We start from the raw sequence: 18803 nt of genomic DNA, 5'->3' as shown, positions 1-18803 counted from the left end.
ACAGAACACAGCCCAGGGGAAGGGTGACTGGGGAAAGAAAACAGCCCATAACCAGGAGCAGCACTATAAGCCATCTCTACTCTCACAAGTTACTGAGGCAATTGTGCAGCCCAGAAATGAGCCAATCAAGCAGTGTGGGGGGGTGGTAGCAACTAAGGGCCCACCACTTTGCTCAAGCCATGTCTATGCATGAGACTGCTAAGGGAGAAGATGAGGGGTCCATGCTGCTCCTCTCCAGATCTTTCTCCCCGGGGTCCAGCCAAATATCTCCCCTACCCTCCCTCTCACCAAATGCAGGGCTGCATTTTTTTCTATTCCAAAATGACTCAGCCACAAACAGGATTTTTCTTTCACACTTCCCAGCATTTCAAGTGGTTAAGGCAGGACACCATGCCACTCAGGTTTGACCCATCCATCCCATCATAAATGGAGATGGAGGAGTGGATGGCAACAATAATCAAACTTGGACCACTTCCTTAACCACCTACCTATTATAATGTGTAGAGAAAAAAAGTCATTATTATAGGGGACTTCAACCTAAGTGACGAATGCTGGAGGTCTTATGCCAGGACGAGGCAGTTCTTGGAATTCCTAAAAATTATGGAGGATAATTTCCTAACTCAAAAAGTATTACATCCAACATGGGGAAATTCTATATTACATCTCATCATGACAGTGAAAGAGGAATTGATCACAAAACTAAAATTAGTGGTTGCTTAGGTACCAGCAATCATGACTCAGTCACATTTGTTAGATGGAAACAGAATAAAGTCATACACACAAATGGTGCACTGAAAGGGCCATATACACACACATACACGCACACGGTGCACTGAAAGGGCCAATTTCACAAAGCTGAAAACAATCATGAGTCAAATCAGCTGGGACACAGAAGTTAAACAGAAAAATGTGAATAATTGGGAACAGTTTATGGTTTTACTAAATTTCCCAAAACCTATAATCAGATAGGAGGCCATACTGGTTAAAAATAACCTGGTTTATGTGGGATATGAAAACAACTGTAAATGATATATAAACAAACAAATGGAAAAAGGGGGAAGTTTCTAGCAATGAGCATAAATTAGAAGCTATGAACTGTAGAAAATTGATAAGGGAACTGAAATACTGCAAGGAGAAATCTATGGCCAGCAGAGTTAAGGACAGTAAGAAGAAGTTCAAATACATTAGGAACAAAAGGAATCCTAACAATGCTGTTGCTCCATTACTAGAAGAAAATGGTAGAACTGTCTATAATAGGAAATAAACAAATTATGGTAAATAATGAGGAAGACGGGTCTCTGATACAGAGTGGTCTGGATCACTTGGTAAGCTGAACACAAGTCATACATCTAGGAACAAAGAATACAGGCCATACTTACAAGATTGAGGATTCTGTCCTGGGAAGCAGTGACTCCGGAAAAGACTTGGGGAACATAGTGGATAATCAGCTAAACGTAAGTTTGCAATGTGACACTGTGGCCAAAAGGGCCTATGCATTCCTTCAATGCATAAACAGGAGAACAATGAGTAGGAATATGAAGGTTATGTTACCTCTAGATTTGGCACTGATATGAGAATTATTGGAATAGGGTGTCTAGTTCTGATCTTCACACTTCAACATGGATGATGATAATAAATTGAAGAGGGTTCAGAGAAGAGCCACAAGAATGATTGCAGGTTTGAAAAATGTGACTTATAGAGAGAAAATCCAGAAGCTCAATCTATTTAGCTTATCACAAAGGGTAAGGTCTGACTTGATCACAGTCTATAATTATCTACATGGTGAAACAGAAATTTGATAACAGAGGGAGGGCTTTTCAATCTAGCTGCAGAATATATATAACAAGATCCAGCGGCTGGAAGCTGAAATAGGCTAGAAATAAGGTACTTTTTTTTTTGAACATTGAGGGCAATTAACCATTTGACAACTTAGCAGTGGTTGTGGTGGATTCTCCATCACTGGAAATCTTTAAACGAAGACTGGATTTTTTTTTTCTTAAAAAGATGCTCTAGTTCAAACAGGAATTAATTCAAGGAAGTTCTATGGCCTGTGTTATGCAGGAGGTCAGAGTAGACAATCACAAAGGTTCCTCTGGCCTTGGAATCTATGAATCTATGTAAGAATGTTCTAGATATTCACCGCCTGGAAATCCAGAGCTTCAAACTCCCAAATAGATCTGTGAGTGAAAATTAACATAATGGTCTCCTTCTGGTCTTTTGCGAACATTTATCCACCTCCTATAATCTAGTGGGAGGGCAAGGTTTATTCCAGAACAAATGCTGAGTGACATACCAATGGTTTGAGTTTCACTACTGAAAACACTTCAATTTGCAGGGTGATTAAGAACAAGAACATAAGAATGGCCCTACTGGGTCAAACCAAAGGTCCATCTAGCCCAGTATCCTGTCTTCCAACAGTGGCCAATGCCAGGTGCCTCAGAGGGAACGGACAGAACAGGTTGTCATAAATATAAAGGGAAGGGTAAACCCCTTTGAAATCCCTCCTGGCCAGGGGAAAGCTCCTCTCACCTGTAAAGGGTTAAGAAGCTAAAGGTAACCTCGCTGGCACCTGACCAAAATGACCAATGAGGAGACAAGATACTTTCAAAAGCTGGGAGGAGGGAGAGAAACAAAGGGTCTGTGTGTCTGTCTATATGCTGGTTTCTGCTGGGGATAGACCAGGAATGGAGTCTTAGAACTTTTAGTAAGTAATCTAGCTAGGTATGTGTTAGATTATGATTTCTTTAAATGGCTGAGAAAAGAATTGTGCTGAATAGAATAACTATTTCTGTCTGTGTATCTTTTTTGTAACTTAAGGTTTGCCTAGAGGGGTTCTCTATGTTTTTGAATCTAATTACCCTGTAAGATATCTACCATCCTGATTTTACAGGGGGGATTTCTTTATTTCTATTTACTTCTATTTTTATTAAAAGTCTTCTTGTAAGAAAACTGAATGCTTTTTCATTGTTCTCAGATCCAAGGGTTTGGGTCTGTGGCCACCTATGCAAATTGGTGAGGCTTTTTATCCAACATTTCCCAGGAAAGGGGGGGTGCAAGTGTTGGGAGGATTGTTCATTGTTCTTAAGATCCAAGGGTCTGTAGTCACCTAGGCAAATTGGTGAGGCTTTTTACCAAACCTTGTCCAGGAAGTGGGGTGCAAGGTTTTGGAAAGTATTTTGGGGGGAAAGACGCGTCCAAACAGCTCTTCCCCAGTAACCAGTATTAGTTTGGTGGTGGTAGTGGCCAATCCAAGGACAACAGGTGGAATATTTTGTACCTTGGGGAAGTTTTGACCTAAGCTGGTAAAGATAAGCTTAGGAGGTTTTTCATGCAGGTCCCCACATCTGTACCCTAGAGTTCAGAGTGGGGGAGGAACCTTGACAATTGTCAAAAAATAATCATACTATATTTTCCAATAATCTTTTACTAAGTATTGCTTATAGTACCTGTGATGAAGTAAGAATTTTCTGTAATATTTTATGAATCCTATGTGTGCCTCATGGCTATCCAGTGGTGGTGGGGGGAAGGACTGTTTGCTCTCAGAGCAGGCTGAGAGACATAGGTATGAATGTCGCCTATCTGTCTGAGCTTGAATGGGTCATTAAAAAAACCTGACTGAGGCTGACCCCATGTCAGTGGAGAATCCAAGAAGACAATGGCAAATCCAATCACACAGACATTGACACCTAGCAACCTATGACCTAGAGAGAGATGGATTTCCCTACCTCTCAGCAGAGAAGCTGAGCAAAATCCACCATCTTGAGAATAAAGAACTGGGAAGATGTGAGGTGGGGCACAATAGTTGGCTTCTGGAAGTAGTTGGGAGTTCTCACCTGGGAACTGATTAAGAAGATCAAACTGACAGACAGACAGAGCCTGAACATGGAGTTCACTACAGCTTGGCTGGGCTCTGGGCTAACCAGAACGGACTTGGGCTATGCTTTACCTTACATTCTTTTGTGCTAACCTAGGGATTTCCTATGCTATATTCCTAATAAATATACAATATGCTATATTGACTAATAAACCCGACTGTTTTGACAATGCTATTTGAGTGTCTCTGCAAATATCTGGTGAAGTGCATTAATCCCTGAAGAGTGTACTAGTCTCTGCCAGGAGTCTCTCTCAGTTGGACTCACTGAACAGAGCTCATGGTGTGAAGCAGAAGTGCTGAAGCCCCAGAAGTTCAGTCTTAGAAGGCAGACTGTAGGTGTAGCCTACCCTGAAGGAAGACTGAGTTCCCTTGGGAGTCTGGCACACAGAAGAGGTTCTTCCAAGCAAAGCTCAGGGCATAGCACTGATCCTATGGATCTGTGACAGTATCTCCTTTGGAAAAATCAGCAAATGCATGGTAACTTGGCATAATGATCATGGCTCATAGGCTTTTATAACAACATGGTCAGTATCTAAGTCAACAGCAAGGGTCTAATTTTGAAAGTTGACATATTCAACCATGATTGCTTGTGCAAACTGAGTAACTGCATCTGTACATGCCCAGCTGTGCTTCTAAATGGCCAAGCCTATGCATAAATATTAGATTTACAAATCCAATTTTAGCATTTGTATGTGAAAATTAGACAAGTGCAACTGTGTGTGCTCATCTTTGAAAAATCAGGCCCTGACTAACATGGTAATAATTTTCTCAGCCCAGCATAAAACTGTATCTAGTACTTTACATCATAGGTGCTGTAAAATAAAACACTCTTTTAAACAGCTCCGTTCTGCTGATAAATCCACGTACAGCTTTTTTGTTTTAAACTTTAACAGGGCAGCTGTACAAAGACTACAAAGACACATCAATACAGATTCAAATTGAAAGCACTGCATCTCTGGAGTTTTTACTCTCGATTCAATAACACCATTCATGAAGTAACGGAAATCTGGCCACAAGACTCCCAATGAATATGTATATACGTCCTTACAGCATGAGTTACTAGTCAATATGTTTTCACTTACAGCATTTGGCTTCATCATTCCCATTTGAGCAGTCAGGTGTGAAATCACAAAACTTGTCAGACGAAATACAGGCTCCATCTTCACATGGTAAATAACCCCGTGGACAAAAAAGGGATGAAGATTCAGTGGTTGTAAAGTTTGTTTCCCCTTTAAAAAAAATGAAAACTGGTAAGATGTTCTTTTCACCATTTACATATATAATATTGCACGCAGATTGAATCAGTTAATCTATAAAGTTACTTTTTCACACCATTTTTGGTGAACTAGAAATCCAGTTAATGTTATTCTCCTTTCTAGATGACAGCAGCCGTCTACTTGTGTATAATTATTTTCCATGACATCCCTAAGTGTGTTGGGTGCACCACACTGCTGATAAGAAAAGTACTTGTCTAGAAAAGCTTAGAATCTAAAGACAGAATTTTCAAAAGCACTGATGTGCAGAGGCTTATACTCTAAGGCTTGATATACACTACATTCTTACTTTGGTTTAACTACATTGTTCGGGGTGTGAAAAATCCACACCCTGAGCAATGTAGTTATAGCGACCTTAACCCACTGTGTAGACAGTGCTATGTCAATGGGAGAGCTTCTCTCACTGACCTAGCTAACATCTCTCAGGGAGGTGGAGTTATTAAGCTGACAGGAGAGATCTCTCCCATTGGCATAGAACAGTGGGTGGCAACCTGCAGCCCATCAGGGTAAACCACTGGTGGGCCGTGAGACAGTTTGTTTACACTGATCATCCACAGACACGGCCGCCCGCAGCTCCCAGTGGCTGCGGTTAGCTGTTCCCGGCCAATGGGAGCTACAGGAAGCTGCATGGACCGCAGGAATGTGCTGGCCATCACTTCCCACAGCTCCTATTGGCTGGGAACAGCGAACTGCAGCCACTGGGAACTGAGGGTGGCTGTGCCTGCTGACTGTGAATATAAAGAAACTGTCTCGTGGCCTACCAGCAGATTATCCTGACGGGCCACGTGCCGCAGGTTGCCCACCACTGGCATCGAGCATCCTCAGACGCACAACAGCAGCGCAGCTGAATTGGTGCAGCTATGCTGATGTAAATTTGTAGTATAGACCTGCCCTAAGTTGTCCAAGATAACCAAAATCCAACTCAGCCTGTTACATAAAATTGCTTATAAAAATCAGCCGAAGTTAAAGACAGGAAGACTGAATTAGTCCCAACAAAAAGGTCTATTGATACCACCCAAGGACCACGTTAAGATTGTGACCAGTAAACAAAGGAGAATGGAATCCAAAATCAATGGACCAAAATTGGTGGGTCATAAATTAGGCTAATTGGTGGACAAAATAATCAGGATGATGGGATATTTCGCCCATTGCCCCCTTGGGGGGAAGGGTTAAAAATAAGACTTGGGGATAGCAGGAATCATGGTGCTAGGCTAGACGATCAATGGGCTGAAAGGAGCAAGCTTCACAGTCATGGCTGCCACCGCCACAACCTCTTGGGACCATGCAATCCATCGTGGCACCGTTGAGCCTTCATCATCCTGATCCTGAGAGATGTCCTGACCAGACCAGGCCAGAGATAGGGACTCAGATGATATCACCAACTGCACCAGCTTTGGCTAAATCCTGAACAACTCCTAGAATGAGAAACTTAGGTTCATGCTCTCACCACTTCCTTTCATGTGTTATTTTCCTTCCCACACCCTTATTTCTTCTCTTTCCTATCTCCCCTTTCTGTTTAATCGGAGCCTAGCTTAGCCAGCCAATATGGTGAGCCTATGACGAAAGAGGCAGCAAAAAGCCACACCCTAAACAGCCCAATGCTGGTACAAGGTTGCAAGCAAGAGTCAGCACAGGATGTAAGGCCTCACAGGTCTAGAACCTTGGCTGGCCGAGCTGCCAGGCTCTGTGCTGCCAGCCAGAGGTAGCTGTAACCAGAATGTGCTGCACTGCCCACAACCTTCTGTGGACACAGACCATGGAAAGTCCTACCAGAAGTCATCTGATAGGCTCCCCGCCCTACATAAACCTAAGAGGCATTCCAGGAAATATCCAGGAAGTGTTCAGTATGGATCTCCTGTAGCTGCCATGACCATTTGTTACTCCTGGCTTCGACCTCAGCTTGATTTGGACTTTGCCTCCTGACTCATATCCTGAAACTTGACTGGACACTGACCCTTGATATTGATGCTGGCCTGGACCCTGATTATGCTCTAATTCCAGCCTCAGGTTTGCCCCGATCTGACCCTTGGTCCCGACTACCCTGGTCAAGCTCCTTCCTGTCACAAGAGACAGAAGTTGAATTTTCTATCTTTGCTGTCCTCTTTTGTGTGTGTTTATCTTGCTTTGTCTCCAAGGAAGTGGGATTGGACTCTAACTCCAACTCCAGACCATCTCAGCTATCTTCTCTTGTTCCCAAAAAGACAGTTAATACCATCTAAGACTGTAAAAGCTCTACAGTTAAAAGGAATAAAGAACATTGTTAAAATGGACACCTTATTTGATATTTTATATTTCAATGCTTTAATTGCTTTTTCCTTTCCTCTATCTTTAATAAATGGTTAAAGATTTTTAATATTGATTGTTGCCATTAGACTAAGCAGGCCAATGTCTCTGGACTGAAAAGCTTGAACCATATTTAATTGTTTAGCGTTGTATAGTGACATGGCCATATTAACATCTTTGACCCACTGGGCCCATATATTCCATAAAAATTAACACAACAGCATCTAAGGGAGTTCGAGGACCAACTCTTATTGAAATTCAACCATTTTAGAGTGAACATTCTATGCACAGGACATCTTTCTCATGGATACTTCAACAGCATATAGCTTTCACCCCGGCCAATCAAGGGCAAATCTTGCACTAATGTTTTGTGCCTAGAGGATTCAGTTTAGCAACTGTGCCCCTTGCCTCTGATCATAATGTTTCCTGTTTATTATATAAGAAAATTCCCAGAAGCCAGATGTTCTGTGTTAGACGGTTAGCAAGATGTGTGTTAGAAGATAGTCCAGAACAGAGTTCAATGTAAGTGATACCCAAAATGTGCTAACTTTATTTCAGACCAGGGGTAAAAAAAAAAAAAAAAAGAAAAAAAAAAAAGACACAGACTTTTTCTTTTTCAGTTTGTGAATTAATTTGGTAGCATACCAGTCCAACTAGTCTGGTTAGGACTTTGCTGGAAGTGCTCCCTTCTTAAAAAGTAAATTTCTAAAAAATGACACTACTATGTGATTAATATGAGGGTAGGGTTTTTCTTTTTAAAGAACCCTTTTTGAAAAGGAACTCTCTTCTACTAATTCCTAAATGCCTTAATACAGTAGAATATATGGGGAAGCAGGGAAGGCATCTGCAAACCGAAAGGTCTACATTCCCACTATGTCATACATTTTCCAGAAAAGGATTGAAGAAATTCGGGTTTCTGAGTTACACTCCTACAATCAGTAACTTCCCTAGAGACTGTCTATGCCCATGCTACCTTGTAACACTACTCTATTTAACAAACATATTCATCAGTGTTGAAAAGTACCAAGATGTATACGTTTATGATGCAGATGGAGTTTTGTCATAAAAGTCATACTTTCTTTCCATCCAGCTGCAGTTTAGATCACTGTGATTCTAATGGAAACTATAGCAAGTCATGTTAGACATAAGATGATAGGCTTCACTACAGAATATGCACTGTCACAAATAGACCTATGTCTTGCTCTATTTTCCACCTAACACCCTTATAAGAAGTGGTCAGATCATTCCCACAAACACTTTAATGGCTTTTTATGCAAGGGGATTGTTTTAGAGTATAGCTGGGGCATGGATATAAAATATAGGAAATAGAAGGAATTTAATAATACATGCACATAGGGCCAGATCTTCGGTTGGTGCAAACGGACATAACTGAACCGAAACCCATCAGAGCTATGCAAGTTAACACTGGCTGAGGATCTGATCTATACATAATGTCTATATACTTGTTTTTCGTCTGTGTCTGTATAACCATACAGCTGACAGCTACTTTGTAGCATCCTTTTTCATACTCACTGACTTTAACAAGGCAACATTACTCAAAGTATTAATATTATGATTTACACATCTGTAATATCTAATTCAAATTATTCTGGAATTCATTGTCAATGAAAGGCTAAAAAATATCTTCAAATCAAGTTAGTTATTTCATTGTTTAATTCTTTTCTTAGGGAAAAACCACAAAATGACATTAACTAGACGAATATTTTTTGTGAAAGAACAACAAAGCATAAAAAAGAAAGTTAGCTTGACACCATACTATGTCCTTCCGATTTTTTTTTTAATTTGCTTGCTTTAATTTAACTTGCCTTTGCTTTCTTGGCTGGTATTGGAAAATGATTTATATGCAGTACCACATTCTGTTGTTATGCTGATGTCGTCTATAGCAACAGTAGCATCCTCTGATAGAGCAGTGGCTTGTAAAATGATCTATAATGACACAGAAATAAATAATCTTATTAAAAGTCACATTACAAAAGGAAATATCATTTCTTTACAATTCCAGGTATCTGTATGGAGAGTAAACACCATCTACAACCATCACAGTTTTGAAGGACGCCATTAGCCAACGAAACATATGGTTGAGATTAGCATGGTAAGATTCAAGTCAGAAACTTACAGCTAAACTCTCAAAGACATAACTACCTTCACAAAACATTATAGAACCTAAACAACCTTGTTTCAACCCTAAGCAATAATAATCATCACTTCCTGAATGTACTGTGTTCCTCGTGGAACCATGAAGTCCTGTGCCTTTTTAAATGAGCTATTCAGGGTAACTAAATGTGGTAGTTTACAACTCAATTTAACTGAGACATGAGTTCATTTATATCATGTCTGCTGAGGTCAATAAGACATTTCCATATAAGAAATACATATACTGTAATGTGTGCATACAAAGATACTTTTAAACACACTATGCCCCAAACTCCCTGCCAGCTAGCACAGTAAAAAAAAAACCAACATATTTCATACCTGAAAGTCACTGGAGGGCTAAACTGATTCACTTAACTACAGCCCTCTCATTCAGGATTTCACTGATGTGAAATATAGCTTTTGTTTCTTAGCCATATTCTAAATAGTTTTCTTGATGACAAAAATAATCACGGGGGGAGTGAGGGTGGCTGGCACATTTATGAAACAAGACATGCTCACATGATCATCCAGCCATGAAATGCTTTTGGAGAACTTTTCAGAGCACCCCAGATCAATTGCCTGATCCAATATAAAGGCAAAGTTTCCAAGGGGCCATTCCAGCTGGCAGGAATCACTGGGGCATTGGCACACTCTTGCCACACCTCTGCACAGTTAAGAGTGGTGTAGAAGCTACTATGGCAGTGCTATATAACCCAAGGATCCACCCACATGCAGGAGGAATTTTCATATGGTCAGATCCACCAGGTTAATGGCTACTTTATGCTGGTGGAGTAATGCAAATCTACCAGAAGGCATGGCAAATCTACCAAAAGATCTATATCTTCCAGAAGGCAAATTCTGTGCTAAAAGACATGCAGGACTTGTGATGGAGTGTGATTATGTCCCACCAATACGTGCTTGAAGGGAGATTGCCTTGTCCCACTCTTGTAGTCGGAACTGAGTGCCCAGGGTTGATGAGTCAGGGCTCTGGTGGTGTTTAACCCACATCCTGGCTTTTTGCGCCATTGGTGGGAATCACTACATACCAATCTCTGACCGTACCCAGAAAGGAGAGTATTCAGCTGAGGAATCCATTTTTTCTAAATTGACGTAGCATTGGAATTTCAGGAAGTACCAATGGAGGTTTGCTGTGGATCCTACCTCAGGATCTGATAGCATAAGGCAGTGCTGTAGAGCAGATTTCATGATGACATTTGATACACCATGCCTAAAGGCCATACTTCTCTAATGTATGTTGGGCTCAGAGTTTGACTGGCACAGTGATGTGATTTCTAGTACCATACTGTACTCTTACGAATGGGCACAATACTTCTAGGAGAGCTGACTACTTTAGATACACTAAGTAGTTAAATAAAATGTTTCGAGATATCCTATATAAGCCAGTTTGGGCAGGTATTCTATATGTGACCTATCTATATCTCTGTTCCATAATTTACTTTGATTTTACTAGAATATTTGTCAAAATCAGGTAGGTTCCAAAACAGGATCTCTTTTCCGTTTGGTGGTCATTACATTTTCAAAGACTCATTGCAGGAAGTGATTCTAATGTTATTCAGCAATAGTATCATTGAATGGCCCCTTTCCAGAAGTAAAAGAGGCAAGACTTTCCATGTCAATATGGACAGAAGCATATGAAATTATTGCAGATTTTTCTAACAATATTAATGAGAAGTCTAAGGATAAAAGCAAAATCTATAAATGTGAAGACAATTAATTCTAATATAAGAAAATTACTGACACACTAAAGAAGTGTGCAATACATAATTGCTGACTTGGGAATGCTTAATGCTATTGCTTTTGTCCTCTTGGTACTGATCTGATAAAATAAGCACATTGTTAACCTCTAATGATGTTCAAACAGCATCCTGCACAGCAGAAGTTGGGCTGATTAAACTCCTCAACTCTGCTAAAGTGTCAACAGTTTGCGTCACCCACCATGGAAGAGAACTCCATGTGGGAAACCATCTATTTTCCATATTACAGTGCCACATGAAGAATTACATTTTAATCCAGGAGCTAATGACCACTTTGCAGAATCAACAATGAGGATGTATCCTATGGGTGAGCACAGATGAAACATTAATTTTGTAGTAGCCTGGAGATCTGACCCTGGTTCCATTAAAATAGAAAAACACCCTGTAAGCCAGGTTCTCAAATTGTACTCTATGGAGCACTTGCTGATCCCATGCTGCTGACTCTCCTCCTCATTTGCACATACTACTAGCATCAAATAAAGGTACTGGTGCAAACACTTTCCCTGTATTACTTTTCTATTTTTATTATAAAAGTAGCCACAGGCACATTATCAATTGTGACTGGGAGGTGAAGTGGTCCAAGTGACCTGAAATGAGAGGAAAGTTGCTCAACAACTAATCAATTGTGATATCTCTGCAGCAATCTCCTTATGGAAAGTTTGAGGACCCTGGCTGTAATCCATAGTTTGACAGTTTTTATTATGACGGTGGCATACAAAATGTAAAGACCAAAACAGGAAGATTGCTTTGCTAAATGCTTTATATTTTAGTTGGTGAGTGATTCATCAGTTGTTTTCTATACCTAGTTAAATGCAGGTATGAGATAATCTGCAAGTCAAACTAAACCCTGTGGTTGGAGATCAGTGCTGAAGTATTGATTGTTACTGACTGAAATGTCCAGGAGCCTGCATTCACCCTCCCGGTAGCCAATATCATTAGTTGCTAATTTTTGAGTATAATCATAGAATTATAGAAATGTAGGGCTGGAAGGGACCTTGAGAAGTCATCAACCGCAGCTCCACGTGATGAGGCAGCAACAAGTAAAACTAGACCTTCCTGACAGGTCTTTGTCCAACCTGTTCTTGAAAACCTCCAGTGATCGGGATTCCACAATGTCCCTTGGAAGCCTATTCCAGAGCTTAACTACCCTTATAGTTAGAAAGTATTTCCTGATGTCTAACCTTAATCTTCCTTGCTGCATATTTAGCCCATTACTTCTTGTCCTTCCTTTAGTGGACACAGAACACAATTGATCACCATCTGCTTTATAACAGCTCTTTACATATTTGAAGACTTATCAAATCCCAGCCTCAGTCTTCTTGTCTCAAGACTTAACATGCCCATTTTTTTCATCTCATAAAACAGGTTTTCTCAACCTTTCACCATGTTTTTGCCTCCTCTGGATGGTCTCCACATCTTTCCGAAAGTATGGCACCCAGAATTGGACACAGGACTCCAGCTGAGGCCTCACAAATACTGAGTAGAGCGACACAATTACCTCCTGTGTCTTGCTTACAACAGTCCTGTTAGTAGACCCCAGAGATATATGTTTTTTCTCAACTGTATCATAAATACTCATCCCATTTTTTAATAGACTGCACATCTGCTACTTGATTTTCATCATAAATGTGTGATTTTAATGCACAAACTTCTGAAACATTGACATTCCTCTTTTATTTCCACATCTATACAAAAAGCTTAAAGGAATTCTTTATAAAAGTGTAAGCAAAGATTATTTTAAATTAATAAATTAATTCTAAGAGCCATATTAGAATAGCTTATTTGTACAGAAAAGAAATATAATTGCCAATAGAGTTACCTGGAAAGGTGTTGACATTTCCTCAGGTTTGCTTTCTATAAGAATATTTGCTTTAGTCCACTGCCTCTTGGACAAACCTGTCATGTTACCAAGTTTTTGCAAATCCTCACCAAGGACGGTTCTCTTAAAGACAGAGAGCTGGGAATCCTGAGACAACTGATACCAAAATATTATCTGTTGAAATAAATGTTTATTAAAAAAGTGTTGGACAGCTTGCCAACCTACAGCAATTTCAATATACATTTACACCATTATAATATAAACTAACTTTGCATATGCGGTACCACTGCATTGTGTACACACGCACAAGACTAAATGCAGCAGGCATACAGGAAACACACTTTGAATGTATAGGATCCGAAAGGTAATCTGTGTCAAAAAAGTAAAGCCACTATAAATATGTAACTAAGATTTTTAAAATGTATTTCCATCATAACCTATAGACATCTATCTATGATTTCCCTTACCTCACTGGGGGCTCTCATCAGGGAGCTCCACCAAGAATAATTTTTGTTTTCAAAACTGTACCCTGAGACATGGGCGAAATATCTGAAAAGGCAGCCTAAGCTAGGCTTAAGGAAAGTCAGAGAATGATGTAAAACCATGAAATACCACATGCATCCTCAGTCCTCATCTGATCCTCAGTTTTCAGGAACAATCCCGTAAACCTTCCAGGGGTTGAAAATTAAAAATCCTCTCCCATAAATTATCCTGCTGGTCTCCTGAAATGCAAGTGCAGGGTCAAAGCTTAAAAAGAGGGGACACCAGGATGGAAGCAGCTGGAAAAACTGGTGTGGCAGGCATGGAATCAGGAAGACAGAAGACACAATTCTTTAGCCCTTTAGACAGACGTGTAATACCGGGATTGTTGGCTCATATATCCCGACCTAGTTTCATTACTTTTTGTTAAGTAGTATTCTGAAAACCATTCTGATCACAAGAACTGGAGAGAAATAAGATTTTCAAGGAAACTACATTTGTCTTATTTTTTCTCATAATTTTTCCCACTTTTTTAGATAATGAAAAGCTAGAATCCTCCAGCTGAAAATTCACTGCAAGCCCTAGATAGTTGCTAATCACTGAATGCAAATGAAGAGATACTCAGCTGGTGAATATAACTGGCTGTCAAGCAGTCTGTTTTCCAGTTTTTTATCCATTCTTTGTGCTGAGTGTCCACAGTGTTCCTTGGATCATAAGATTATACAGAAAATGTTCTCCAATTTACCGATTCTTAAATTACAGGCTGTAAGCAAACAGATCTAAAGAATTCAAACCATTTTAGGTTAACTACCACATAGCACTGTTGTACTGGAGATTATTGGTGGCTGCCAGCAAGTCTGTCTTTGATATATAGGCAATCACCGATCTCACTGAAGCTGATGGGTGGGGTAACCATCTTCCATTCAGGCTAAGGCCAGGTCTAAACTAGGAGCACTCTGCCAGTATAGCTATGCTAGGATACCACACCAGCAAAGTGCTCTTAACATGGACACAGCTTATACTGCCAAAACTGAACTTTCACCTGTAGAGCTTATTCCAGTTCTCCCAAACAAAATAAGATATGCCAGCAGAAATGCCAACGTAAGCTGTGTCTATACAAGGAGCTTTTGCCAGCATAGCTATGTCTGTCAGGGATCACATTTCATGACACCCCTGACCAGCACAACCATGCTGGCAGAAGTCTGTAGTGTAGACATCGCCTCAGTGGAAAAAACAATTAAGCCACTTTCTGGCTTAAAACAGCTGAATTAATAGATGCCACTGCCTAAGGCACTGGGCTGCACAGGAAGGCTTGAGCAAGAATTAACTCAAGGACAATAAGAAGGTTTTCTCTGGGACTGGTTGAGTATACAGGGTCTGGGGTATTCATTTAGTTGCACCTATGTGTATCAGCAGCAGACAGGATCAGAATGCAAGCAGACAGGAGGAGAAGCAGTATGAAATCAGCCCTGGGAGGAAGCTGAGAGAGAGAGAACTTTTTTTGAGCAGATCAATGTCTGGAAAGGCAGGTTTGGAAATAGCAAGCAAGGAAACAGCCTGCTGTTTGTTCCCACTGTGTTCAGGGAAACAGGACTGCCATGGTGCAGGCCATCCCTCTGGGCCCCACTGCTGTCAAAGATGGAGATATGTGTGACTTCTACCTTGATTTCCTCTCCCCCAGTGTCTAAATAAGTCCAAGCAGGTCTTCAGGTACTACAGAGGGCCCCCTTTGGAGGGTCTCATTTATTAACAGAAAAAGACCAGCACAAAGTATAAGCAAGACCTTCGCTCAGCTACTCCACAGCAAAGCCTTCCACGTGTGGGTTTGTCAGTCTTACACCATGGCCCTTCAGTCACAGGGTACTCTCACGTTGAATCCCTGATCTGGAGGCAGGGCCTCTCCAGGGCTGCTCTGCCAGGTGCCACTCACCCAACTCTGGGCAGAGCGGGGGCAAACACCCGCTCCCCAACCCCATTTTCCTGGCAGTAATGCTGGTGGAGTGCAGGGGGAACTGCAGGTGGAAGGGGTGGGGAGGGGCCCCCATTTTCTCTGGCCCAGAGCCCCACAAAACAGTAATCTGCCTCTGATCAAAGTCTCACAAAGGAGAAACCAAACCAGCTGGGCTTTCACAAGCTTTCCACAATTTTGTAAATTAATGTTCACTGCTAGCTGTTCAACCTTAGTTCCCTACTGTAAATTAAACCATGTCCTAAAGTTGTTGGTGTGCAATACTGTCACTTGCTACCTCTCTGGAGGAAAGCTGCTCTAAAGATGGATGACTTGTAAACACTGGTAGGAGCAAGTCTGGGAGGATTAGCATTTTAGTTTAAAATATTAGCAGGCTTTAAAATTTAAGGCAGGTGAAGGAAGGGCTCTTTTGCCTTGCCATACATATGGGGGTTAGGGTTTCATGAGTTTAATGTCATCTGTCACACCAAACTTTGTGAAGATAGTGGTGCAGGGTCCCCATTCCATTACAGCACCAGCCGGCAGGCTGGCCCCACACAAGGAGGAGTTCAAGCTGAACCTTCCAGAGGATATAACCAGCACCTGCTCTTCCCCTGTGCTCTGAGAGACATCCTGCCGATCTCAGACACGTCTCCAGGAGTTCCTGCAAGAGCAGTATGCTGGCAATGCTTTACAGCCACATTCTGGCCCTCTTATTTCATTACAGGGGGAAGATGCTCAGAGAATGGTCTTCATTTGACTTCTGATTCTTCACTGCACTCTGTAAAGTTGTAAGAATTAAGAGGGGAGATCCTCATGCTCACTCCAGCCCCTTTAAGACAGGTGAAAGGGTTAGATTGGCATAAACGGGCTCTAAAATCCTTAGATCCAGATGAGGTAGGATTCCTCCAGTGAGGGAACTAAGGGAGATAGCAATAGAATCTCTCCCCAACACCCCATTGCAAACCATTCATTTTTGTTGACATTCCTCTACTTTTCAAAACAGAAAATTCCAAAACAAAAAAAGAATTTTAATTTCATCTTTTCTGACACTTCATTTTCTCACTTTTTTACCTTTTTCACCAGCGAATGCAAAAGAATGAATGATGTTTAGGATTTTCACAACTCCTCCCTCCCTTTTTTTCCACTCTAACTTTTCAACTTTCAAAAAGTTACACAATGGCAAAAGGAAAAAAGAAATATTGTAACTTTGTGACCCTGTAACTTCCCAAAAGTTGGAAGAGTTTTGAAAAGTTAGGGATAGGTGGGGGAGTAAAACCCTCCCTTCCCCCACTAAAAAGGCACAATATTTATTGTTATTACAGTGTTTTCTGTAGTTCTGTGGCAAAAAGGGGACAAACCTCAACATTTCAAAAAATAAGAAAATATATATGTTGTTATCATTTTTGAAAACAAAACAAAAAAAGTTCAATTTTGAACTCTTCAAAATTCCAAAACTTCAGACAAAATTGTTTTTCCATTTTTCTACCAGCCTAAATCCTGAGTGTCAACTCTGCTGATTTCTCTCTCACTGCTGGCTTCCTAGTACTCCTTGCCAGCTCATTCCTCTCCCTACTGCTAATTGCTCTCCTACTCCCCTGCATAGCTGCAAGATTGAGCCCAGGATATGCAAGTTGATTGACTATGACATGCTCTGTGCATACTGACAATGTGTCAAACACTGCATTGATTAAAATACAAAACCCATCCACCTCAAATTATTTTCAACTAAAATGTTAGGGTATTTTGTATATGTGGTGTGGGACTGAACACTACCCAATTAACATTCAGCATGATTCACATGCTGAGACATTTATACAGATAATGATGGAATTCCCACCATGGAGATGTCAATGTAAGGGGATTTCCTGGCTGGGGTAGAGATGGCAGAAAGGTTCTATGTCAATCTGTGATTTTGGAGGTGTCCTAGGGTAACTCCGGAGGGAATGGGTAGGGCTATTCTTGGCTGTCCACAGTCTCCAGGAGAGTAGCCCTAGTGTAAAAGTAGAATGGTCTGAGATTGCTCTAAGCTAAACTGGAGACTGGCCAGCTCCCACATATCAGGAAAAAAGATAACTTTGTGTGTCCCACACCTACCCCTCCAGCTAGCCCATCCCTGAGCTCATACATTAATCTTGGCCAGAATAAATAATCAGGCCCAATGATCACTTGCTCCACTACTGAAATGCAACCACTTTTTCAACCACATCAACTATAACAGCATTCAGCAGCACCACACAATACCTGAGGACATGAAGTGATCACAATTAGTATCAAACTGCTACCTGACAATGGACAGAGTCAAAGGACAGCTTAGTAATGACAGGACTCCCGAGGCGGGAAATGACAGGTTTCATGCTTGCCTGTGGTGATCCTCCAAAATAAATGAATGATCCTGAAAAATAAAATCAATGAAATGTTAGAAACACTGTCCCACAATGGTGAACATTTATGTGAGAGAACTAGCCTTTCCTTAATGATCTCCTCATGCATAGTGAACACCTTCATTTATTTTAACAAGTGGAGTAGCATTCTCTTCCATTAGATCATTAGGAAAATTTTGGGACAGACTTTGGCTGCCTTCTAATGCGTCTGAAAGGATAGGGTGAGAGTGCAGGGAGCTCTCTTCCCCACTCCCAGTGCCCCCATATGGGAATTCCTAAGTACAAGGGTGGGGGACATGTGGGAGAAGAAGAAACTAGAGACTCCAGCAGCACTCAACACTCTAAAGGGTATGCAACTGGGCTGTTTGGAGTGAAGGCTAAGGGTCTCCCCCTCATTGTTCCTGAATGTGCACAGAGGCCACTGTTGAGGGAGTAAACACTGGACATCTGCAACGAAAGCTCAAATGCTGGGGTCCAGCACTTCTCCAGAGATGTACTTCTTGCATCTGCCCTTCTCAGACAGAAAACTTCAGACCTCTCTCTCTGTGTGTGTGTGTGTGTGTGTGTGTGTGTGTAGCACTACAGCTGCCCAGCTATCCCACTCCTCCACATCCCACTTCCAGAAAGGGTCCAGTTCTCAGAGTGTAGGAAGGGTGCACCACTAGGAGCGCTGACAGCCTGAGAGAATCAAAAAAATACAGACCTCAGCTGGGAGCTCCAAAAGACCACTTTAATTGGTTTTAAATATTGGTGTAAATAATGTTTAGAATCAAAATTCAATGACACTCAGATTAGGTACAGCATTCAGTTTA

The 18803-nt window shown here is 41.1% G+C and overlaps 1 protein-coding gene across 1 annotated transcript in view; it reads right to left on the bottom strand.

Moving 5' to 3' along the window:
* The window catches only part of MALRD1 (MAM and LDL receptor class A domain containing 1), a gene marked incomplete at both ends in the record, with an annotated part of 444317 nt that overhangs the window by 373465 nt on the left and 52049 nt on the right, over nucleotides 1-18803 (bottom strand). Inside the window, 4 exons of the mRNA XM_084621129.1 lie at nucleotides 4957-5103; nucleotides 9258-9378; nucleotides 13180-13353; nucleotides 17893-18002. Of these exons, the coding sequence (XP_084477255.1) occupies nucleotides 4957-5103; nucleotides 9258-9378; nucleotides 13180-13353; nucleotides 17893-18002 (552 nt within the window). The remainder of the gene's footprint in view (nucleotides 1-4956; nucleotides 5104-9257; nucleotides 9379-13179; nucleotides 13354-17892; nucleotides 18003-18803) is intronic.

This window comes from Lepidochelys olivacea, assembly GCF_965140295.1.
Source record: "Lepidochelys olivacea isolate rLepOli2 genome assembly, chromosome: 2".
Lineage (NCBI taxonomy): Eukaryota > Metazoa > Chordata > Testudines > Cheloniidae > Lepidochelys > Lepidochelys olivacea.
Note: the sequence above shows the minus strand (reverse complement) of the source record. Positions and strands in the feature narration are given on the sequence as shown.